General features: G+C 40.4%; 1 protein-coding gene across 5 annotated transcripts in view; it reads right to left on the reverse strand.

Annotated features, from left to right (window-relative positions):
• Positions 1-25,284, reverse strand: part of MAGI2 (membrane associated guanylate kinase, WW and PDZ domain containing 2) — a 1,327,276-nt gene that overhangs the window by 115,519 nt on the left and 1,186,473 nt on the right. For all 5 annotated transcript variants that reach the window (XM_061198469.1, XM_061198467.1, XM_061198466.1 and 2 more), the window contains one exon: positions 20,830-21,069. In XM_061198469.1, coding sequence (XP_061054452.1) covers positions 20,830-21,069 — 240 coding nt within the window. The remainder of the gene's footprint in view (positions 1-20,829; positions 21,070-25,284) is intronic.

Below are 25,284 nucleotides of genomic sequence, written 5' to 3' on the forward strand. Positions count from 1 at the left end.
CCAGGATTCAAACCCACACCTGTGACTTCAAACCTCGGGGTTACTTCCTTCTTTTTTTAATATGTGGCAGGTTGAAAGCAATTTGAATTATGAGGAGTGAAGGACTGACTGGTGAGACTTAGCTTAGGAAGCATGCTGCTTGAGATTTCAAGATGAAAGTTTCATTCTAAATAGAATTATTTGCATATAGTGATAACGCTTAGTTTCAAGGCCATTTTCACTTTATTAGGGTAGGTAACATAAAAACTAAAATAAATCAATAAAAACCAGATAAAAGAATGAAAACTAAAATAAATTCTATGGCAGGCCCATGGAATGATGGAGTGGCTTACGTAATATCTGAATGAGTACACAAGGTAGAAATGTACATCCAGTCATTGAAGTGCTTGAAATGGTTTTATTCAAATTGCTTTCTATTGGCATTTACTTTAATAAAAACAGTATTTGAAACTCTTGGCAGCTGAAGACAGCCTCACCTTCCTTTACCAGCATTTCCCCTACATGTGTAAGTACATCAAATGCTGCTGCACAACAAGTCATTGACAAGGGGTGTGCTCAGAGAAGTTTCTCTCGGAAAACAAGACGCAGCTCTGTTTGCTCAGTCCTGAGGTCTACAGAGCTTAGGACCTAAGTGCTTTCTGTCCCTTGCTAATGGAATTACAGAGCATGCAGGAGGCCCTGACCTTGGTTTCTATTATTGGGATGAATGGTACTCATTAATGCTCTGAGAATTGATGACTAAGGTAACTGCCGGAGCACGGTCCATGTAGACAGCATGCCTTCCAGACATCATCTGTCGGGCAGCAACATAAATCAAATCTCTGGATCGGGCTTCTTGACACAGTGTGCTTAGGATACGCAGATATTTGGGAAAAGTTGCAATGTCATGCGGCTTTGGACATACTGACATTTGGGAAGGAGACAACGTATTACCAGTTAGAAATTTCCCTTTAATTGTAAATCACATAAGTTCTGGAAAAAGAAACCCATCTTTTTTTTTCTTTATTCATTTCTGGGTAAAACACTACTGTGCACTTACACTGCAATATATTGTATATTTTCCTGTAGATAAATTGACTCTTTTGGCACTGCCCGACGCAGAACACTTGTTTTAGTAGGAATATTCAGACATAATCAGTTGGACCAGATGCTCTCTAAGTTAGTTCTAAAGGCCTGGATTCTTTGGGTCTTTAGCCACAACCACTACAGGAAGCAACGATCCTCCCTTTTGGCTGTTGGTTTCTCTTCTGGGACCATTTATGGTCTATCCAGGCTCCTTCAGCCATTGGTCAACCAATGAGCTCTTGTGTTCTACCTTGGGTCAGTTCCCATAAAGAAGGTGGGAGGATTTTTTTCTCTTTGGTGTTTTCTTCCTGAAGTTTTTGGTGATGGATTATTCATGAAATTTTTAGCTGCACCACCCTGGTGGAAGGGAGTAGTGGATCTCCCTCCCACCTTTCCCCCCATATTTCCTTGTTGTCTTTTATGTATCTCATTTCAGAGAAGGAAGAGTCTGTGACTCATATTTACATTTAATTACCTCCTTGTTAACAGGTCCCACAAAGTGGAGATGTATATGGAGGAAAGCATTAGATGGGGAAAGTGAATTCTGCATCAATCATGTCAAACTTACAAGCGAGAAGTTTCTGAAGTGAACATGACAAAAATAAATACTTCAAAGGCAATCAGTAGCATAAACTGTCATTAGCTCACAATTCCATTAATTTGTGAAGGTTAAACAACATGTCATTAGCTTAAAGAAGCAACAGAAGTTAGTTTGGGTTTAGAATCTATGACCTGGCATGAAAAGAAATTTTTTTTTTTAATTGGATGATTCCAATTGGTTTTCTTAAAATACTCTGTGAAGATTATTTACTGCCTAGTTTTAAAATTGTGGGTTGGGGCAGGAGAATCAATTATTCTATCAACAACACATTGCTGCATAGCATCTTCTGAGTAACAGACACAATGCTAGGTGCAGTGGGGAAGACAATAATAAAATAAATACATGGTATTTGCCTTCAAGAAACTTCCAGTCCAGTTGCGGAGACGAGGGATAATCATACAAAATATTTAAACTAAAACACAAATGGCAAATCTGTGGTAGAGGTAACATACAATAAGAGTAGAAAGGTGGGGTGAACTATTGAGTCCCGGTGTGGACTCAGAGAGAGTAGTAAGAAAAAGGAAGGTCACTCTGGGGAAGAGAGAGCATAGTGCCCCTAGGCTAAGTCGCAGCTCCCTTAGTGAAAAACTCACGGTGGTAAAGGGGGTGCTATCAAATCCACGGAGGGAGATGCATGGAGAGGATGCTTTGTAGACGGCCTCCCTCCAACCCATCATTATGCTTCCCTATCTGAGATCCCAGATGTGATGCCTTTGCCCAGCTCCTCTAGATATATAAGAAAAACAGAAGAGTAATTGTCACAGGGTGTTTCTGTCTAATAAATGATGATGAATCCTGATTTTTTTTTTTGCCTTCAGAAACCCGAGTCTAGTATTTTTTAAACAAATTTATTTGTTTGTTTGTTTATTTATTTATATTTGGCTGCGTTGGGTCTTCGTTGCCGCGGGTGGGCTTTCTCTAGTTGCGGCGAGCGGGGGCTACTCTTTGTTGCGGTGCGCGGGCTTCTCACTGTGGTGGCTTCTCTTGTTGCGGAGCACGGGCTCTAGGCGCGCAGGCCCAGTAGTTGTGGCTCGCGGGTTCTAGAGCGCAGGCTCAGTAGTTGTGGTGCACGGGCTTAGTTGCTCCACTGCATGTGGCATCTTCCTGGACCAGGGCTCGAACCCGTGTCCCCTGCATTGGCAGGTGGACTCTTAACCATTGCGCCACCAGGGAAGTCTGCGAGTCCAGTATTAATCTTGCTTATTTTCCATCTCTTTCATTCCTAGAAGTCCCGAATGAGAGTGCTCTATGGTGACATTTAGCTAGATGGTGTCCCTTCCTGGAGTGTGACACAGTGTCCTTTGAAAGAGATTTTCTTGGTCGTCGGGGGTGAAGATGTGGGAAAAACATGTGTTTGGTGTTTTAAAAAAATTGTGGTAAAATTAAGAAAAGCAGACTGCATGACTTGATTTCCTCTAGAAGTCTGTAAAATTCAGATTTCCAAAAACGAAAACGTCTTCCCTGAATTTCATAGCCAAATGAGTTGTAATCCCAAACCGAGCAGCTGGTGTTTTAAGGACTGCAGATTCCAAAAGTGCACTTTCCCCCCTCCAGCACCCATGAGTCATTTTCTTGTGGTTGAACAGTTTAGTTCCTGCAGTTGGTAACAAGCAGATGGTCAGATGGGAGAATGGAAAGAGGGCCTCACCACTGGCAATTTGGGAGGCCGGCCGAACTCATGTTTCTAAGGGCAGAAAGCACCATCTAAAAAGTTATTAACCACACAGCTGGAGAGAAAGAGACACTCATCAGCCATATCTTACTTTGGATGTTACTATTTTGCTGAAAGTGAATTGGTAATCGAAAGAAATCTCATTGCATTAGGAACTGTAATTAGCTACTACTTGACTATCCTATCCTGGAACACGAGGTTGGCTTGGCATGGTTTCTTTGTTTGGAAAGATTTGGTGGACTTGTAGACACAGGGCCACTTTCATGTGTGTGTGACCTGTGCAACCACACAGGTCTCTGCACTCAGAAGGGTCTTGTGTTGGGTTTAATAGTGTGCTGTCACCATCCTGATCTTCTTAACAATTTTTGAATAAGGATGTCATGTTTTCATTTTCCACTGGGCCCTGAAAGTTATATAATTGATCCTATGTGGCTATATCCATAATATATTTCCTCTTCATATCACTCCATTGTTTTTACTGTCTGCAATGGAAGACGTAAAGGAGAATATGGTAGAGTTACCAAGAAAAATTATCACAAAGGGTCACGGGGGAAGGAGCAAAAACAATTTCTTTCTCCAGGGGTGGTTGCATTTCTCATTCCCATGCACATGACTAGAAGTAAGGTAGTCCAAATAATTTCTGCTATTTCTATTCTTAAAGATCCTTGATTTTTCACATGTTGATTCAAGAGGCCTAAAAATTACCTTAATTCTCTTATTCCGTTGTGAAAATATTCTCATAAGTCGATCATTACTGAGCATCTACAAAGCAAATATCCTTCTTTATCTTTCTTTAAATAGATTTTAATGTATGCTACCACATTTCAAGGAGTTTGTGTATTCTTTGCCTATGATTTACTTCCCTCATAATCTGACAAAATGTCTAGACATGAGAGTGGCAGGAACTAATGAAACTTCAGAATAGTCATTCTCCTCAAATCTATAGGTGCCAGAAGGGTATGCATGTGGGTATGTCGAGCTGGAGAGGAAGAGAATGGAGAAGCAGTTCCATGTCTAGATATTTAAGCCTTTATCTTCCGTAGAGATACATCTCATTTTATTGTATATCCTAAGAAGTTACCTTTTACCTTGCTAATTTCTAGGTAGCTGGGACATTCTGTTTTGGTCTGAAAGTTGCTATAGAAAATTTGTCCCTCTAAGTCAAATATCAACTCTAGTCAACATTTTTTGCATTTCCCTCCGAAGACCCTGAAAAGGATATATATTTCCATCACTTAGTTAAATCAGCAACCCATGATTTTCCAGTCATGGAGAAGAAGATGAAATTCTGTGTCACTCAACTTGAAAAATTTTAGTGAGTAAAACTGTATAGCTTTTAGTAAGTTTTGCTTACAAACAACCAAACAGCAAGATGACTCAGTAATAATGGAAAAACAATTTAGAGAGTCACTGATATTAAAATATGATAAAGGTTTCTTCTCTGCAGAACAGAAAAATAAGTGGTTTTGCTCCTTTTTAAAAACAGTCACAGGGTTGAGATGTGGTACTATACATCCATTCCAAACATGCAAATCTAACTTTCAAAGGGTTAGTTGCTCAATTTTATAATGACAAATTTAGTTCCTGACTAAGAGACTCTTTTTATTTATAATTTATTACAGAGGGCTTATCATATTATTGCTAGAAAATACTGGATTTTTGTACAAAATGAGAGAATTGTATAAAAATGTCAAAATTCACGTCATGACGTAAAAAGGGGCAAAGTAAACAGAATAATAGTACTATCTTCTAATGATTGGAAATCTCTTATAATTAAAACAATTTAATTGAGGTAATATACGCACAAATTAAAAAAATAAAAGACAACCTAAATGCTTATAATGAAAAACCTTAGTCTCCTGCCCTAATCCTCCTCATCCTCTACTTTCTTCTTCACATTTCAAATTACGTTATATGGCTATTTCTCAATTTGTCAACTTGAGTCAATAAACACTAACTTCCTATTATGACAGAGGATTTAGCACTCTCACCCTGCACCCCACCTCCTCTCCTTATCTCAATAGTTTTATCACTATTTTTAGTTAAACCAGTTATCATTGTTTACAGTTTTACCATGTAAATATCATTCACTGTAGTGTTTTGTGATTCATTTCTTTTCTCGTACAGCTTTCCTTCCTTCCCACCCCGAATCACTGTGTCTGACTGTATCATTCCCCTGCCCCCCCCCTCCCCGCCCCGCTTCTACAATATGCTATCTCTATATCCTTAATTTTATCCCCCAAAGCTGCTCAAGTCATCTATGCAATTGAGCCTTCTGGAGACCTCCCTCCCAGAGGTGGGTCGGCTGCCCTCGAGTCCGCGCTTAGTGTTATTCTGGGGAATTCCTATTGTTCTCCAAGGTGGAATGCACAGTCTGTAAACCCAGAGCCTTTTTTTGATTCACTCTTTCATTTGTCTAAAGCACATCCTACAGTATCTTCCTAAGAAACCATGCATGGGAGAAAGTAATTGTTCAGTATTTAATGTTTAAAAAATCATTTTTCCTTCTTCATTTGATAGAATTCTAGCTTAGAATTCTAGACTGTATGAAGTTCGAGATTGAAAAAATCATTTTTCCTCAGAAATTTGCTGGCATTGTTCTATTGTCTTCTAGCATCCAGTGCTGCCACTGAGAGGTCTGAACTCGTCAGGATTCTTTTTCCTTGTATATATTTATTTTTCCGTTTCCTTTCAGAAATGTTTAAGATTGTCCCTGTACTTTGTTGTGTTCTAAAGTTTTGCAATGATGGATTTTGGTGTGGTTCTTTTCAGTATGGAGACATTTCTTTTAGTTTTGGTTTGGGGAACTTTTATTACACTATATCTTCGCCCTCTCTTTCTGAAACTCTGCCCTCTCTTTCTGAAACTCTTATTAGTTAGATATTGGCTTCCTGGATTGATCTGTTAATTTTCTTATCACCTCTCTCAAACTTTGTTTCTTTTTGTCCTACTTCATGTGAGATTTCCTTTACCTTTCAATCCTTCTGTTGAATTTTAAATTTTAGTCAAGATATTTTCAATTTCTAAGAATTCTTTCTTTAATCATATTTTTTATAGCATTCTATGTTTATTTTATGATGGTAATATCCTCTATCTCTCTATGTATTGTCGACTTAAAAAAAATGCACAATGTGAGAGCTGCGAGTTAAGTTTTATTTGGGCCAAAATGAGGACTACAGCCAGGGAGACAGCACCCCGGATAGCTCTGAGAAACTGCTCCAAAGAGGCAGGGGGGAAGGTCAGTATATATGTGAATTTGGTGACGGGGGAATACATGCAATCAAACACATATTTTTTACAGAAGTTTCTGCTAGTCTCGTGCAGGTTACTGCTAGTCACGGGAGCAGACGTCACCATGAAGGATTTTAGTGCTTTTCTAGATATGGGGAGAGACAAGAATTGGGCTCATCATATATTTTCCTGAAAATATCTAACTATCTGAAGACCTGTTCTGCCAGTTTTTCCCAGAGCACAGAGTGCCTCATTTCTGCTCCCCACCTGAACTTCTTTCAGGGGGTGTTGAAAGTCAGCAGCTGTAGCAGCACATGATTTCATCCTTGTAGAGGTAGACGGCAAGTGCCAATGGAAAATGCCAATTTGTAGTTGACAGTATATAAGTGAGCAATGTTTCAAGCTTTCTTTTGTTCCATTTCTTCTAGTATTCTTTCATTATTGTTTGCTTGTTTTTCTGTTTTAAAAATACAAATTTCATGTCTGGTGGTCATGGTTGTTGTGTTCCATTCTCCCCCAAGTTTTTAGAGTTCTGAGCTGCTCTGAGTTTCTAAAAAAAATGAGCAGATCTGGGCTATCCATTTCTCTTTTTGGCTTCCTTTGCCCTACAAAATGAGTTGAAACTTTTTTGTCTTTAAAATAGCTTCCCCACTTATGCTCATTCCTTTCTTCTTCATTTACTACCATTTTATTGGTTTCTAAGAAATGGGAAGAGATAACACATGTTAATGAGATCACTAATTAGAAATTGAAAATATCTTTTGTAAATTTAAGTCAGTTGTTGCAATCAATATTTTGGTATACCAGTTAGAGATTTGGAATCTGTTTGGAAAAAAAATATTGTCAATAATTTATGTACCCAAACTTTAAAAGCCCTGTTATCTCTGTAGCTCTTACAGATAAAATATAAAAGACAACTAATTTCTTTTTTTTTTTTAACATCTTTATTGGCGTATAATTGCTTTACAATGGTGTGTTAGTTTCTGCCATATAACAAAGTGAATCAGCTATACATATACATATATCCCCATATCTCCTCCCTCTTGCAAAACAACTGATTTCTTTCAAGAGTTCAGAAAATGTCATAAAATTACATTTCATCAAGCCCAGGTATTGGGTTAAAAATGTTCAATGAAACCACACTTTCTTTCTTCTATATCTTTCAGCTGCCTTTGAGACTTCACACCCATCAATGTACTTGGCTTTCAGTAATTTCTCAGCAGGCCCAGTAGAAATGGTTGATAGTTACAAGCAGGTGTTGCTGACAAGTCATGTTTCTCATTTTTACAGATGCAGTGTATTCTATCTCTGCCATCTCCTTTTTTCCTTTTATAGCTTCTGAAATTGTGTTTGTAAAAAGTCACTTGGCTATCTTCACACAGTTTCCCTGTTACAATAGGTAAATGTCAAAAGCCATCAGGTGCAATATCAGCTTTTTCATTGTATTCCCCTAAGCGCTCGGGTAGATAATAACTTCTTGCAATATTTTCTTAATGTAAACAGAATCAGATACTAACCCAGGCAAATGATCCCTCCTGAGCCAGCTGTCCTTTTCAATAAGTTATCCAGAAGATTACATGAATATTTATTGGCTGCTCAGTTTCCCACAGAAGCCAAAGTTCCACTAACAGGGTATATCATGTTTTAACTTGAAATAATATAATTTTGCATGACTGAATAAAACTAAATATGAATAAGCCCTCAAGCAAAGTGTTCAGGAGTTAGAAGATCTTGGTCATATATTAATTTTGAAAACAACTTGCAGTGTGACCTCTGAGTGGCCAAATAAATCACGTCAGAGATTCCTTACTTGAAAAGTGAGACCATCACTGCGTATAGTTTTTCTTTCTTATCCTTATCTTTCTTACCCAAATATTACGCATTTTAACGTCATACGAATTTCTGGTTACATGTATTTTCTCTAACCCCTTGTACTTTAAAGCATAGTTACTATATGTGTTTTCATTTTTACTAAGCAGACATATGTCTTCATAATAACTTCACTTGAGATCATCATCATAAAATGATTTTTATTACTCTACCGTGAGAAATGAATGAGAAATGTAAAAACAAAGGCTGAAGAACCTCAAAATGTGTTTCTTTGTCCACAGTGAAATACCAATTACATTCTAGAGGGAAGAGACCAAAACTGAAAAAGCAGATATAAGGACGGCAAAAGAGCACATGAAAAGATCCTCAATATCATTAGTCTTTAGGGAAGAAATGTAACTTGAAACGACTACATACCTATTGGAATGGCTAAAATTTAAAAAACAACAATAAAGCTTGGAAACAAGTGCTGGTGAGGATGTGGATCATCCGGAGCCCTCATCCAGGGAAATACAAAATGGAACAGCCATGCTGGAAAGTGGTGCCAGCAATTCCACCCCTAGATATTTACCCACGTGAAATGAAAACCTATTTTCACACAAAAACCTATATGAAGAGGTTCATAGCTGCTTTATTCATAATCACCCCAAACAGGAAACAACCAGAATATCCTTCAACTGGGAATGGATAAGCAGACTCTGCTACATTCACACAATGGAATACTATTCGGCAATTTAAAAGGAACCGATATGGACACATGAAGCAACCTGGATGAATCTGAAATGCATTATGCCAAGTGGCTACATACTGTGTGATTCTACTTATATGGGAAAAGGCAAAACTACAGAACAGAGAACAAATCCATGGTTGCCTGGGCTGAGAGTGGGCAGAGGGCTTGACCTCCTTGTGGTAGTAGTTACAAAACCAAACACATTTGTCAAAATTCACAGACTATAGACTAAAAAAGGTAACATTTACTATCTATAATTAAACCTTAAAAATGGGAGAAAAGTAAAAAATCAGGGAGAGATAAAGAAAAGGTTTGGGGTGGAAATAAATAGAGATAAGTTAAAAGAACTAATGTCGAGTAGGCAGGAGAAAGGAGGTGGGAGGGGAGAGTGGAGGAGGAGGAGGAAATGCTGCCTCGTCTGCATTTAAAAGGTGAACAGGACTCTTCCAGGTGGGCAAGGATAGGGAAGGCATCACAGTCACAGGGGATGTGACTCACAAAGGCACAGATCTGTGGGTCTGCACTGTGGGTGCAGGGGTGCAAGGAGCATAAACAGTGAGGCCTGGGATGCAGGTGACAGGGACAGATCATGAAAAGCCTTACTGGCTGTGGCAGGGGGCTTGGAATTCATTTGAAGGCCAAATAAGAAGTCACTAACGGATTAGGCAGGACGCAGTATCATCAGACTTGTTGTTTTAGAAAGAGTACCATTGGTGGTGGTGTGAAGGGTGACTGAAGGGAACGAGGGTGGGAAGAAGCCTTGAGGCAGGGAGGGCACTTAAAGGCCACTGCAATGCTCCAGAGCTGTCCAGTCCAATGTGGTAGTTACTAGCCACACACGGTTATTTAGATTAACTGAAATGAAAGACAATTAAAAATCTAGTTCCTCAGCCACAGTAGCCTCGTTTCCAGTGCTCCATAACCACACATGGCTAGTGGCTCCAGTACTGTTTGGTGCAGAATAAAACATCGCCATCATTGCAGAAAGTTCTTCTGCGCCGTGCTAATCTAGAACCTCTACTAAGCCTTGGCAGTGGCAGTCGGGCGGGCCTGATATATTCGAGTTTTTTATCTGGAAAACATGTTTGGGTAATAGCTTGTTTTAGTCTCTCAAGAATGAAAGATATAGTTGCGTATAGACTCAGCTAGGATATGAACTTAGGTATTGGGAGGCCTACTTGAAAGCTTGTGAGCATGTACATTGATTGGAGCTGAAAGCCATGCCTGCCAGCCTTCTCTTAGCCACTTAGCCCCAGGGAGCATCATTATCAGTGGCTAACTTGATGCTACCAACTGGACGTCTGTGTCCTCTCCAAATTTGTATGTTGAAACCTAATCCTCAGAGTGAAGGTTATTTGTAGGTGGGGCCTTGGGAGGGCATTAGGTCATGAAAGTGGAGTCCTCATGAATGGGATTAGTGCCCTTATGAAAGGAACCCCACCGATATCCCTTGTCCCTTCCACCACATGAGGGGTGAGGGCACAGTGAGAAGACGGGCCGTCTATGAAGCTGGCCCTCACCCGGCACTGAATCTGTCAGCGCCTTGATCTTGGACTTCCCAGCCTCCAAAACTGTGAGAAATAAACTTCTGTACACTGGTGTTTACAAGCCACCAATCTGGTGGCTGTTACAGAAGCTTGAACGGACTAAGACACTTGGCAACCAATACAATAAAGGTTTTATTGTATTTGAATTTTGTCTAATACCTACAGGAAAGTAAGCTATTTTTCATCTTGCTGTTCATCTAGCAAGTTTGAAAAACATTTGAATGAAGACTTCTAAGTGGAAATATTCTTCTATCTCATGTTATCTCAACTGTTCTCTGCCAGAACACCTTTTAAACTATGTACCCTTGCTTACTGGAAGACCCTCCTCTATGATGAATCCATAAATATACATCTATATTATGAACAGTCTCTGAAAAGGTTTCGGGCACCTCACCCTTGAGAAAGCAGATGGGTTCATCAGGTGCCCAACATCTGGGCATGTCTGTGGAGCAAATGATTGCCTGGCTTAGAGAAATACGATCTGGAAGAGATCAGACTGGAAAATGAATATGCCAGTAGCAGGCCCCACTATTAATTAATTTGCTTTGGCACAGTATACATGTTAGGAATGCCTAGTGATCATCACCCAGAGAAGGCTGACTGATTAATCTTTAGAAATAATTCTAACCAAAGACTGGCAGTGGTTTGTTTGGGAAAAAAATCCAGCTTAAATTTCAAAATTATTGGCGGTCAAGTGAACAAAGAGAGCTTTTACCGGGATTTGGTCTGGCAGGAAGGAGTTGGGTAGAAGTACTCCCTGAGTCCTCGGTGAAAGCTGGGGTACAAAAAGAAATGCTATTTATCCCAGTCCAAGTGGGAAAAATATTCCCTCATAGCACTCTTTCAACATAGCTGGAAAATGGTGATAAATAACACTACTGTGTTCACTTAACAACATGCTTTTAAAATAGATGTCTATGTGGAATCAGCTTTTCTTATGTGGTTGATCGTTGGAGAAAAGAAGAAAAATAATATCACAGAGAATTTAATCCAACATGTGGCCCTGAATAGACTGTAAAGAAAATGTGTCTTTTGCAAAAGTGAACTTCAGGCTCAGGATTTGTTTGAACCCCATGGGAGGGTGATGGGCATTTTCCACTGGTAGAGGGGGACCATGTACACAAAGTCTGGGCTCTTTTTGCAGCTGCGATCTCCCTGTACCATCTAGTGAATAACAAGGGGCTGCAGGACATAAGCCCAGAGGAAACAGCTACTGATCACCAACCAACGAGCTTTAAGACAACCGAATAGTTGAAGCTAAGAAGGCATCCGCACATCTACCTTCTGCCACTGCCTGGAGAGTCTTTGAACATAATAATAAAACCCTCCTGAAAAATGATTCCCAGTGGGGAAAGCTTATGATTTACGAGCTCCATTCAAATACAAAAGATGGTCTAGAATTAAAAAAAAAAAAAAAAATACACGGTGAGCACTCACAGATTTTTTTGATAGGTTGCATTGCTCTTCTTCTTGAGAATAAATAAGAATGATGGTGTGTCTGTGTGGACTTATTTTTTTACAAGTTAATGATCTTTAAATTTGTTGGTGCTAAGAGAGTAAAATGCTTACATCCATCTTTCCCTTTTAGTTAATAGATGCATGGATGTTCGGATATCAGAGTACTCAGAGTTTATGCAAAACCTTTTTTTGTTGTTGTTTGCTTGTCTGCTTACTGGTAAGACATAGGCAGCCAGGTTTTAATTTGGGAACAAACAGGACTGAAATAAAAATGGAATTTAATCAATAGGTCCTAGTCATCTGGTTTTAGCTGGGTATGATCCTATAAAGAAGAAGTGTGCATTAGAAGTTGTTCACTGGGAACAGATAGGGGTTACTTTGTTAACGAGGATTGTGAAATGAATAAATAATTTGAAGTCACCTTTTTTTCTAAGGAGCCTGGGCTGCCATCCAAACCTTCCTGCTTAGGATGATATGATTATCGCTGAGGTGGTGTTCATACAGATGGATGGCCATTCCAGGATGAGGTGAGTCGGAGGGCATGCTGAGGCCGGCAGCCTGGCCCTTCGGAGGACAAGGGTTTTGCAACCCAGATGCTCACGACTAGAGGGCTTCCCAGAGGCACCGAGATGGCTCGCTGGGGCCTGATTTCTTAGAGGCCTCTCTCATCTAAGACTTCACCAGGCCCTGAGCTGGTACAGAATCATTTACTTAGGCTGAGAACAACTGATGCGAAATCTGTATTCTGGGACATTGTGTTACAGTTCCGCTTTCTTAAAGTGCAATTTCTCATGCTGCGCGAGGACCAGCTTGCAAACATTTCCTCCCCTGAGTTCTTTGCTCATTCTCAGAGCTATGTCTTGCTGCCTCTAGGGGATGGAACAGCTAGGCTTAGGTGTATAGGAAGTGAGACCAGAGAACATTCACACTTTTACTTTGACGAGGACAGTGCTGATCATTATATGAGGATCTAATCCCATCCCACCAACATAAATTATGTGCCAAATCCTTAAAAAGTATGCTACCGGGAACTGTGAGGGATTCAAAGAAACGTCATAATTTCTTGCCCTTAAGGAACTTACAATTTATTTAGGGGTAGCAAAACATAAACCTATAAAAGTAAAATGACAATGACAGTAATAAGACATGATAGCAGAAAGGAAATAACAGAGCAGTCAACAATCAAGGGGTTTACAGACAAAAAAATAAAAAAAAATAAAGAATTCCATATAAGAACTGGAGAAAACACTTAAGAAAGAAGGGTGAGTGGTCAGGCAAACTCTTATTCAGAAGTTAAGAGATTTTTGAGCCGCTTGTGAGAGATGCTTACTGTTTGGGCAGTAGTCTCTACCTCCTAGGGTTGCTGTGAAAATTAAACACAATGGAAGATTCTTAGCACAGTGCCTGGGAGAAAGCTTGATAACATTTACTAGTGGATAAAAGAAGGTATTTCAAGTGGCAGCTGCCAAAACATGGACACTGGGGCAGGAAAGTAAAAGTTGTCTTTCAGGGGTAACTACACCAGCTTTGATGGAAGGGAATTGTGAGGACCTGCTGGTAAAAAGTGGCTGTGTTTACATTAGCGAGGGTCTTGGATGTAAGAGAGGTGTCTTTGAACTTTACCCTGTAGATATTTTTATCAGGGGTGTTATGATCAAGGATTCACTATGAGAAGACTGGATTACACATAGAAAGTGCCGCCTTTCTTGATGAACTTTGCATCATTAGAAACTCCACTCATACCCTAGCCCCTGGCCACCTCCTGAAGCAGAAATTGTCACACTAATAAATGTGAAAAGATTGATTTGATTTAAACCGTATGCACATCAGTGCAGACTGAACACAATCTTATCTTTTTTGTGTATGTAGATTTGCTAAGAGATTATGAAGACATTTGCTTATCTTATGGTTTCATGAGTTATACTTAGAAGCCGGATATTTGGAGGAAAACCGGCATTTTATCTAGTGTCCCCTGCCCCACCGTATTTCTTCTGTTCTAAAAGCACTCACGTTAACAGCGTGGGTGACACCATCATGCCTCCTGAGTGAAGTACTCTCAGCATAAAACTCAGAGCAAAAGCACTATGTCGTTAAAAGAATTCAAAGCAGAGATTCATTTAAGGATTAAGGGAATATCGCAGGTTGCAAAGCTGTCTAAGAACTCTGAAAGGAAACTTGCTTTTGCAAACCAATGACAAACAGCGAAACCAACGGCACTCGCTTTCTAATTCCCAGGTTCCAGCACGGGTATAACTTCAGAAACTTTCCAGCAATGACTTTTGGGGATGCAGCATTAATAGGTCAAAGTTAACAATGATTTACAGAAAGTCAAGGTCCCAGCGTCAGCACCAGTTGCACCAGCTGCCTATGTTTTTAAGGTGATCAATGAACAAACCTCAGTACGGAGTTCTGAAGAAACTTCATTGCCATAACCCAAAGCAATAAAATGTAAGATGGGACACTTACTGGTTGCTGAGGTTCAGAGGCTTCACTTTAGGGCAAATCTTTGTAACTATGGGCCACTAAAAGGAGTGTACCGCTAAAGGTTACAGGTGTGCCAAGACAGCCATTGCTTCCCAAGGAGGTCGAGTGAGGTTAGGGGTAGAGCCCCTGGGGAGGTTGCCTTTTGCCTCTATCAGCCTCATTCATTTTATCTCAGTGTGATATACAAATGCTATCACTTTGTAAGCGAAAGAAGGAGGGAAACACTGCCTTAAAATGCCTTAAAAGGGGAGCTGGTTTAGTATATTTAAGTGCTTGTTTCAGATTGTTTCTTGACAAAGGATAAGATGAACAAAAGAACTGAAAGTGTTAGGAGCACCTTAAAAACATAATAAAAAATGAAAGTAATGAAAGTTTAAAGTGATAACTTAAGGCAATGAAAAATATAATCCAGGCCTCAGACTTACCCAAGGTTTTTCACACACAGACGAAACTAACATAATACCTTATTTCCATGCTGATTCATGGCATAATATAATCTAGAGCTGGAAAAGGCTATTAAGACCATCTTTCCTTATAGTTTAGATGAGGAAGGGGCACAGGAAGATCAAGTGACTAGCTCAAGGGACACGATAGTTAGTGGATAAGCTAGAGGCAGGCTCAGACGTGTTGTCCAATGCACTTTTCATTTAGTTTAAATCTCCTTGTATTAGGGCAAAACTGTAGAAGTCTTGGCTTTCGATTTTAATTTGTACCTCTCCTAAATTCAAACGGCTATTCAGTGGCTGCATAGTTGGTGGGGTGAGTTTTGGTGGAAAAAATCTTAACTTGCTTTACTGATTGTTCAGTTTTATTTCATACTTAATAGGGAATTATACTTAAAATGTCATAAAAGACCTGCTAGATAAGCTTCTGAATCTCTAGAATAACTTTTCAACATCAGGGCCTATGGACATCATTAAGGACTTTGAGAGTCGTCAGGGCATTTTACCAAAGGTAACTAACTTCTTCCTAGAATATCAGATTGCAGTGGGTGTTAGGGAAAGTCACCAGTGACCTAGTCTGTATTCCCACCTGTGCCAGAGAAAGTGCACACAAAGAAACAAAGATTTTCAGCCCTGGTACAGAGCTGAAAGATTAAGAGCCAGCAGCGTGCTGACCAGTGAGTCGTTTGCGATACAGACAAGGAAAACAGACTCGATGCCGTTACGACAATATGAAAAAAGGAAGGAAGGGTTGAAATGACTGTTCCTCTACTGGTGCTGCTTGGATTGCTACTATGGCTGCTGTTTGGAGTATGTTCTACCTCCCAGTTTGTGATGGGCCTGCACCTAAATTTATGAATTCCCTCAACAGGCTGCCAGCCTCCAACACCACTGTCCAAGCTGCCCATGCACGTCTACCCCATACATTTCAACATAACCTTCCTCACAGATGTTACAAGAGCGGGAGAATCAGTGTCATGTTTATTTCATCACTTGTGTCAAAGCCCTTCTTGGGAACCTCTGGTGGAGAAGCAGGTTTTGGGGGCAGAGCAGGAAGCACCTGCGATGACGGTTATAGCTCTGTAATAAAACCTGGATGTCGGACTCAGACCTTCAGCTGGGGAGGCCCAAAGACTGACCTGTCAACCCCACTGCACATGGCCACTGGGGCATTTTTATAGAGCAAGCATCTGATCCACTCCGACTCCGAAGGCTACCTTCTTTATCCTGGGTACAAAACCTCAGTAAGTATGACAGCAGTCAGTCGATGGCAGCAAATGCCTTGAACTTCCCAAATACACCAACGTTTCCAGTTTTGGAGAAACTTCTAACATTATTTCCAACTTTCAATGTTTATCAATAACGTGGCAATGAACATCTTTCTATATACATTTTTTTGAATCCTTTAAAGAATTTTAAGTGCAATTGCCTGTTATGGTTCACTCTTATCCTAGGCTCTGGTTTGCAAGCCATTTTGTTTTCCCTTGAGTCCAATTTTAAGGTCTGAAAAGGAAAAAGCTTAATATTTTGGATAATGGGACAAAAATGCTCAGGAAGCTTACCTGTTCTCACTTTAAATCAAGAAAGGTATTTCTGCACTTCACATAGAAGGCTTCTAAGATCTGTCTACTCCCAAACAGTAGTTGGCCTCCTGGCTTTGGAAGGAAGTAATATGCTCCCTAATTACATTAATAGTATAAAAAAGTTCTTTTTTATTTTGGGGGGAAATAATACTGTGAAAAAAATATGTGAGGCTTTGATAAAGAGCCCTACTAAACTCCAGGCAACAAATAGGCCAGGAACTCTACTTTTCCAAGTTCCCAGCTGGTTAAACATCTGGCCTTCTTGGCAAAGTTGCTGCCTGGGCTGAACAAGCTGTGGAAGGGCCCTCCTTCTCTGTCTGCAAGGTGGGGAAGTTTACATTGGGTTCTCCATCTCTCCTCTCTTCTCTGATCTATTCAACAGAGACAAAAAGTTTGCAGGATATCCTAAAAGGCACAGCTTTGAGTCTGAATTTTGATGTTTGCCCTGACTCTTCTAGTTTATTGGTTAGTGATTTCTGGGGAGACTTCCAGCCTGAAGCCTCAGCAAAGGCCCACTCTGCTGGGAGCTGCCGCCGCCGCTGCTCTCACTGCCCCCAGCCCTGGCCCGGGGGTGGGGGACACTGTGCATCCAGAAGGTCAGCACGGGGGGAGGGGGAGCTGGCCCTCAGAGATGCTCATCTGCTGCCCGGATTTAGCTGCTCTGGGAGAGTGGCGGGCTCTGACTAATGGCCGACTCAACTGACAGCAGCGTGAACTCTGCGCCCTCCGAGAAGAGCGAGCTGACGGAACGCAGTGATAATTCCTAGCAGGCAAGGTGGTCTACACAGCGGTGACCACACACTTAGTGCTCACTCCGAGTCAGTGCTCTTCTAAGCACTTCCGGGTACTAATTCATTCAACCCTTGCAGCAACCTGATGACATAGGTATTCAAATGATCGTCTCTTTACATTCAAGGAAACTAAGGCCCAAAGAGGCTGTATAACTTCCCCAAGGTCACAGAGCGAGTCAATGATGGAGCCAGGTTTCCAATCCAGGCAGTACGATTAGAGCGCCTGGGTTGGTAGCCACGCCACTCCCTCGCCTATATGTGATGGTGCCCCTATCAAAGGCATAAATAACAGCGCTCTGTCCGCTAAGGAGAGGATCTCAGTAGCCTGAAAAATAAACCACGAATGTGTTCAAGATCCTTGGGCCCAGATAAGACACGAAGAGAAAAATGACACCAGCCCTGGAAATGATTGTGACTCTTGAATATCAGAATAGTATCACGCTCTCCCAGGCTCACAGAGCCCAAGGAGCCTTGATACTCTGACAGCGGATGTGTGGTACAAGGAGGTGGCACTTAGCCTTTCTCTTCAGAATTAAGAGTTGAAAATTATTACGGAAGTTAAGCATGAAGTAGCATCAGGTCTAGAAACCTTTTAGGTGCAAATGACAGACTGTAAACATGCTCTTCCCGGAACATAGGGACAGCCTGTGTTTATATACACTATTGATACTATGTATGGAATGGATAACTAATGAGAACCCACTGTGTAGCTCAGGGAACTCTACTCAGTGCTCTGTGGTGACCTAAATAGGAAGGAAATCCAAAAAGGAGGGGATATATGTATACGTATGGCTGATTCACTTTGCGTACAGTAGAAACTAACACAATATTGTAAAGCAACTACACTCTAATAAAAACTTTTTTTAAGTTTCTTAAATTAAAAAGAAATAAATACGTGAAAAAGGAAGCTAGGAAGCATCATGAACTCTAGAATAGATTTCCACTCTCCAGGGTGATGTAAAATAATACCATTTCGAAAATGGTTAGAATTACTCTTTTGAGGTCAGTCTAATGTCACTTGGTAGGAAGAAAAATCCACATTTAATAGTAAGCATTTGCACCTGGTGTTTGCCAAACCTGTCCACGCATGGATCTTATTTGCAACAGACAAATCCTCTGTGGCTTCCTTATGTAATGAGTGTACGCGTGTACACATGCACGCACACATGCACACACACACACACATCCTCCTGTACGTTTAGCAATAATGCTGTCACACTTCAAATAAAGCTGAGACCTTAAATACATGCTTAATACTTTCACTATGGTAGTACACTTAATTTTCTTCCAGTCCTTTAGGTATCCTGCCCCAATAAACAATTTGAATGCCTGGAATAGCTACAAAAGCTCTCTGTGAACATTTTCCCCAAGTGTAAATATTGGAAGACTGTTTATATAATTCAAGAAAATCTTGTGTCCTTTTAATCTTGCTGAATTCACCACAATGACAGAATCCTGCCTTTACTCTATGCTTAAGGACTGGATTTATTTCTTTAGCTTATGATGAAGAAAAAGATAAATGAAATCGTACTTTCAGACGTACGTAATTTAGCTTCTGCACATTTTCACCTTTCACAAAGTTTAACGCTTCTATAGTTTCCACTCTTGAATTTGTCAAAGCTAAAGCTAAACAGGGCAATTCTCTCCATTTAGTCCTGGTAGTATTTTGCTAACACTAACTTTATCATAAAAAGTTCTTATTCATTCTCAACAATTTGATTTCTTGAGCATTATTTGATACCCGCACCCCTTGCCATGTGCTGGGGACAAGCACAATTCATAAGAAATTTAGGACCACAGCATGACTCAATTATTGTTTCTCCTAATGCTCTCTGTTATGGTGTTTCTATCCACAACATTTCGGGCTAAATCACTTGTTCATGAAAAATGAACAAGTTTTCCTATCACTTCTGTCCTACTGCTTGCTGGCTGATGAGTGACTTCTGGAATAGTGTTGCTGAAAGGAAAACCACTGAGGAAGCTGAGAATCTGCAAAGATGATTGATTGGAAGAGAAATATGACCTCTGACTGTCACCTGTTGTACAGACTCTTGGAACCTTAGATTTGGAGGAACCTCAGAAGGTGAAATCATCTACTTCTCCCCCATCCACTACTTCTACCAAGGCACTGGGATCTCTGGACCCACAGGGCTGTCTTATTAAGTTATTTATTTACTTACTTACTTTAAAATTTATTTATTTATTTATTTTTTACTGAAGTATCGTTGACCTACAACACTATGTTAGCTCCAGGTGCACAACACAGTGATTCGATACTTTTATACATTACAGAATGATCATCGCAATCCACAGGACAGTGTTAAAGGTCTCCTAACTGTGTCTCATGCTTCCACTCTGGCTCTCTTCCTGATTTCATTTTTCACAAGCATCTGGATTCATCTTTTAAAAATATATGTCAGATATCTGTCTACCGCTTAAAACCTTCCAGTGGTTCCCATGGATTTAGACTATAATCCACGCTTCTTCCCAAGGGTGTGTGAAGCCCTGCACAGCCTGGCTCCTGCCTAGTTCTATGTCCTGGTCTCACGTTGCTCGTGTTCACTAGACCACAGATGCACTGGGCTTCTGTGTGTGTATCTATATACACATAATCTGTATATAAACATATACATATATATTTAATTGAAGTATAGTTGACTTACAAGTTTATATTAGTTTCAGGTATACAACATAGTGATTTGATATTTTTATAGATTATGCACCATACAAAGTGATAGTTTTATTGACTATATTCCCTGCACTGTACATTGCATCCCTGTGACTTATTTATTTTATAACTGGAAGTTTGAACCACTTGATTCCTCTCACCTATCTCACGCCTCCCCCTCCCCCCTCCCCTCTGGCCACCACTAGTTTGTTCTCTGTATCTAGGAGTCTGTTTCTGTTTGGTCCGTTAGTGTGTTTATTTGCCTTGTTTTTCAGATTCCATGTATCCGTGAAACCATATATTTTCTGTATATTTCTTGAATGCTGAGCACCTTCCCACGTCAAGGCTTCTGCCTGGACTGCTTTTCCCTCAGATCCTTTGTGCAGCTGGTTTCATTCTACGGAACAGGGGCACCTCTCCCCTCACATCGAAATTCCCACATCACGCTGCATTGTTTTCTTCCCAGTTTGAAATGAATGAAGAGCTTTTATGGGGGCTGTGGGTTTGGGAGGACATTAGCCGTGGTCTTGCATTCTTTCTGAGCCGAAGTCGGCAACATTTGGCTAGGCAAGTGTTAAGGATGCCTTATTTGTGCCCAGAGGCTGTGACTTTCGGGCTCCACATTTATGAATACAACAGTCCTCTGATCTACTTGTCCAGGATCCCCACCACCAGAACAATAAAAACAATACCTCTTATTCAAACGCAGGCAAAGCAGACACTTACTTATGGTGGATCCGGACTCTGGCCTGTTCAGGGAGCTGATGATGACAAAGCCGAAGCCCTCGTTCTCTTTGCGGTGAATGACCACGTCACTGGTCTGCAGGCTGTGGGAGGCGAAGCCTTCGGGGGGAGAGGCGCTGCTGTTGGTGTGGGTGTTGGTGTAGGTTGCGTAGTCACTGCGAGGAGAGCTGTGGTGGGTCGACACGGAGCCTGGACTCCTCCCGTTCTCCGGGCAGGGCTCCCCTGGAACACACATCGTACACAGGCACCTGGTCATTTAGCAAGGGTCTTGATGAAGGAGTGCCTCCTGTGTACTGGGCACTATTCTAGACACTGGCATTGTTACCAGGCTGGTTGACTGGCTTCCATTCCTCCCCCGATCCCCCGGATGTGAAGAGTATTTGAAAAGCTACAAACCTGGCTATGGAGCCCCCTAGGTCTTGCTCCTTTCCACCCTTCACAGCAAACACAGGTAAAAGCCCTCCTCAGCTTCCCCTGTGCCGCTACTTGTTTATAACTTCTTCTTGGTGAGACTGCAACCCGCCAAGACAATGCCTAGTTTTAAATATCAGGCTTCTTAGTTTCACAACAATAATTGATCGAAGAAGATCATAAAAAAGATAGACAGACTCTTCAACTGTGCTAGGCATAAAACCCACTTAGAGAACTTGTAAGAAATATGCATCATCAGAGCCCACCCAAGGAGTCTTTTCAGTAGATCTAGGAACAACTGGGCACAGGAATCTGGATGAGGTTTCAAGGCCACACTTTGAGAAGTGCTGATTGTAGTTGGGTTAATAGCCCAGAGGATGTCCATGTAAAGTGACCTACTGTAATTTTACTAAAAAGCCACGGGTTTATTTAATTCTGTGATATTCTGTTAGCTTAGAAGTGTTCATTCACTTTGCGTAGCTGGGAAACATACTTCTTAGTTTGCTCACTCTAGGATCAAATCTAACAATGATATCAGGTTGAGGAATGATGAATTTTGAATCTCTAAGGGAGGTGTTGGAGGCCTTGCTCATTTACATTCTATATTATTGTAAAATATACTGTATTGTCAACCAGATAAACCAAGCCAATACTTCCATGAGAAAGCAAGTATATTTATAGGGAGAAATGATAGAAAGTTGGCAGCCAAGAGAACCTAGTTTTTAAACTGAAAGTTGATCTATCATCCAAGGAAGAATTTTGTCATTTTACTATAATACCTAGGTTCTGGTATTCGGATGAAAAAAAAAAACTTAAGCAGGCACGTAGAATACTGTAATTAGAAGTAGGACCGTTTCATCTCCATCTTACTACTTGATTAGTGTACTCAAAAGATGTTTATGGAACAGAGGAACAATAAGATAGAAAATAATGATAATTAGTGATTCCTTTTTGGGTCTTTAGATATGGTCTCCTATTTAGAATACTGGCAGTGGTCTCATATGGCAAGTTAAAAATAATTAGCCAAAGTTCCAATGAAGGCTTTTAATGTAAGATGCAATTCCATCCTGAAATGAAAAATCATTTCGTTTCAAAAATCAAAGTCAGTTCAAAAATCAGGGAACAAGAATACTGACTATAAGAGATGTTTTGTGACACTGATACCTAAAGAAAATGGAGCTGCATTTAATCAAATACTCAGATTTAAAAATGGTCTTTACAAAAATGTATTCATTTCTTGTCTGTGATTACAGAATGAATAAGACCCAGGCTACTGCTTATTACCATTTGATAAATTTGAATTTTTCTGTAATATTTAATCAATCAGGTTTTAATAAAAGAAAACAAATGGATGTTTTCATATGTAAGAAATGTACTGAGGTGATAAAAGAGCAAAATGTCAATGTCAAAGCTTTTCCCTCTTTTCCACCAGAATTTCAAACTACCTGTAAAATGAACCCTCTCCACTAGAAAACATCATCCAAAGACAAGCTGTTGTTGTCTTGGTGAAGCACATAAACTTTATCAGTCCTTGTATAAGTTGGAAATAAAGTGATTAGAGATAGTCAGGAGGAAGAAAAACAAACAATTATTATGCTGCAACATTAAATTGAAAATCTCCCTGAGTTATTGGACCAAATCAGTAACTAAATGTCATAGGCAGTGATAAATCTCATTTTCTGGCTGTCATATTTTAGGGGGTTGAGAGCTGCGGTTGTCAGTAAAGCAGCAACAAAGAAAAATTATCTGTTTTTGCAGTAAGTGGCTCGGAGTGGCTGTGCCGCAGGTTCCAAAGGGAGAAAGAAAGAAAATCATTGCCTAAGTCAATGTGAGTGTCCCTGGGTGAGTGAAGGAGTCAAATGCATTAACAGAATACTTTCCTATTGCTTCTGCATGTCTCTTTCAACCTCTAGAACAAAGTTCTTTATCTTTAACACCATGAGCACATTTAAAACCAGGGAGTTAAGAAGACTTCCAATGATTGACTTTGAGGGATATAACTGATTCCACCTCATTTTTCTACTTGGCTGGCTCTAGACCCAAATGAGACTGTCTTCTCTCCAACAACACTTCCTGGTATAGGGGATGAACAATGTTGTTTTAGAATAATACAGTAAAATGTCAGAAAGTGACTAAATACCACATGCAATTTTTCTTCTTCTTTTTTTTTTTTTAAACACACTAACTCCCAGCATCCCTGACTCATCCTCTGGCTCACACACAAATGGGTGTACAGAATTCAGTCACTTAGTGTCTATTCAAGTCAAATAATTAATTTTTAGGTTTAGCTTCTGTTTTGTCCTCACCAGTCATACTGGAAATCATCACTGTGCTGACTGGGAGAGGGTCTCCGTTTGGGAAGGCAGGAGTCACTGATAATGTCCTCCAGGTGAGATGATTTTGACTAGAACAGTCAACTGCTGGCCAGGAGCTGCTCCTGGTCTGCAGACCCATTTATTATTCCTGCCCAATGCCGGTCTAGACTTTGTTTAATAATTGTTAAAATTAATTGCCAATGTTTTTAAGTAGGGTGATTTTACAGAAAGCTGGATTTCTAGTTTCTCTTGAAATATTTGGTAATAATCAACTAGAGTTGGGCAATTGCTGCTCCCTTGACTGAGTACGCAATGTGCAAGTCTCAACTACTCCCCAGTGTCTCTTGCAAATTCCTGATTTACTCATTTACCCGTGGAGTGAGGAGCACGCAGGGCCAAAGGGACTTGTTCAACTGGAGCCCTTGTTTCCCTTCAAGATCACAGACTGGGTACCAGGGCTTCATGTAACCAAACAGACCTTGCCTGCTTCCAGGTTGTGCCTGGGCCTCTCTTCACAGGACTGTCCCCTGGAAGGATGTGCAAATCTTGTCTTGAAGCACGGCTGAGGCAATGGGGTATGTGTGTGGTAGAGCTTGGACACGTGCACTGGAGTGTCCACGGGCGTAGTGCACCCCTGCAGTGCCTGGCAGGCTGGGGTCCATGTTAGGGGCTGGCCTTCCTGCAGGCATCTGAGTTTCTGCACTCCTGCCTTATGCTCATCAAGGCAGACAAATTATTTAAATGGGTGACACGCTCATAGACAAAGAGTAAGGGATTGTATTTAGAATTGACAGAAAGTATAGTAACCAGGAGCAGGGAATTCACTAGCACCCTAAACACTGGCTAAACTTTTCACCCAGCTGCCAAGAAAACGTTCCCTTTCTCAGTATCAGGCCAAGAATTAGACTTTCCCTTATTAGGTGTTAGAAAAAAAAGATGCCGATAGCTTTAAGATGGACTCTAACATGTTTTGATTAAGTCATAAAACTTTCTTTCACATCAATTCTAGATTTACACTTTCGGAAATTCCTCAGAGACACACTTCTCTCAGACGAATCGTATGTATTCAAAATAATGTGTCACTATGTTGAACGTCTCAAAGTTGAGTTACTAAACATGTAAATATTTATACTTTCAGTGTAACAATTAAAGCCACTCTTCTACTATCCTTGGGAAAAAATAACTAAATATCGGAGCTGGTAGCATGGATAAGACACCTCTCAAAACTAGTTTAAGGTGCAAGATCTGTGCTAAAATTATCTGGTAAACAAAATTGGATACATTACTGGATGTTTTCATCCGTTATCCTTTACGTTTTCATCCACAATTTCTCACTTTTGAGGATCTAGTTTGCTATTGCCTAATTGAAAATTTTGCCTTTCTATCTTCAGTGCGTACACTTTTTTTGGTATATTAACATTTGGAGCAGGTTTTTATTTTAATTTTTGCCCAGTGTAACTAACCAGTCTGTATCTCTCATAATTAATGCTTTTTTTTTTTTCTTCTCTTCAGCATCAACTAGAAAACCAGTGCCCAGTGTCTTCTGAGGTGAGGCAGGACGTTTGTATGAGCGGAGGCAAGCATAAGGCTGACCTCCTTTCTGCCCACCTCTTTTTCCATTATATTACTCCTTTGTGTAAGAAGGTGGTGACACTGTCTTCTCGTTCATCTTCTGTCTCTTCACAATCTGATTACTCATTTCCCCTCAGCT

This window comes from Eubalaena glacialis, chromosome 8, assembly GCF_028564815.1.
Source record: "Eubalaena glacialis isolate mEubGla1 chromosome 8, mEubGla1.1.hap2.+ XY, whole genome shotgun sequence".
In the NCBI taxonomy this organism is placed as follows: Eukaryota; Metazoa; Chordata; class Mammalia; order Artiodactyla; family Balaenidae; genus Eubalaena; species Eubalaena glacialis.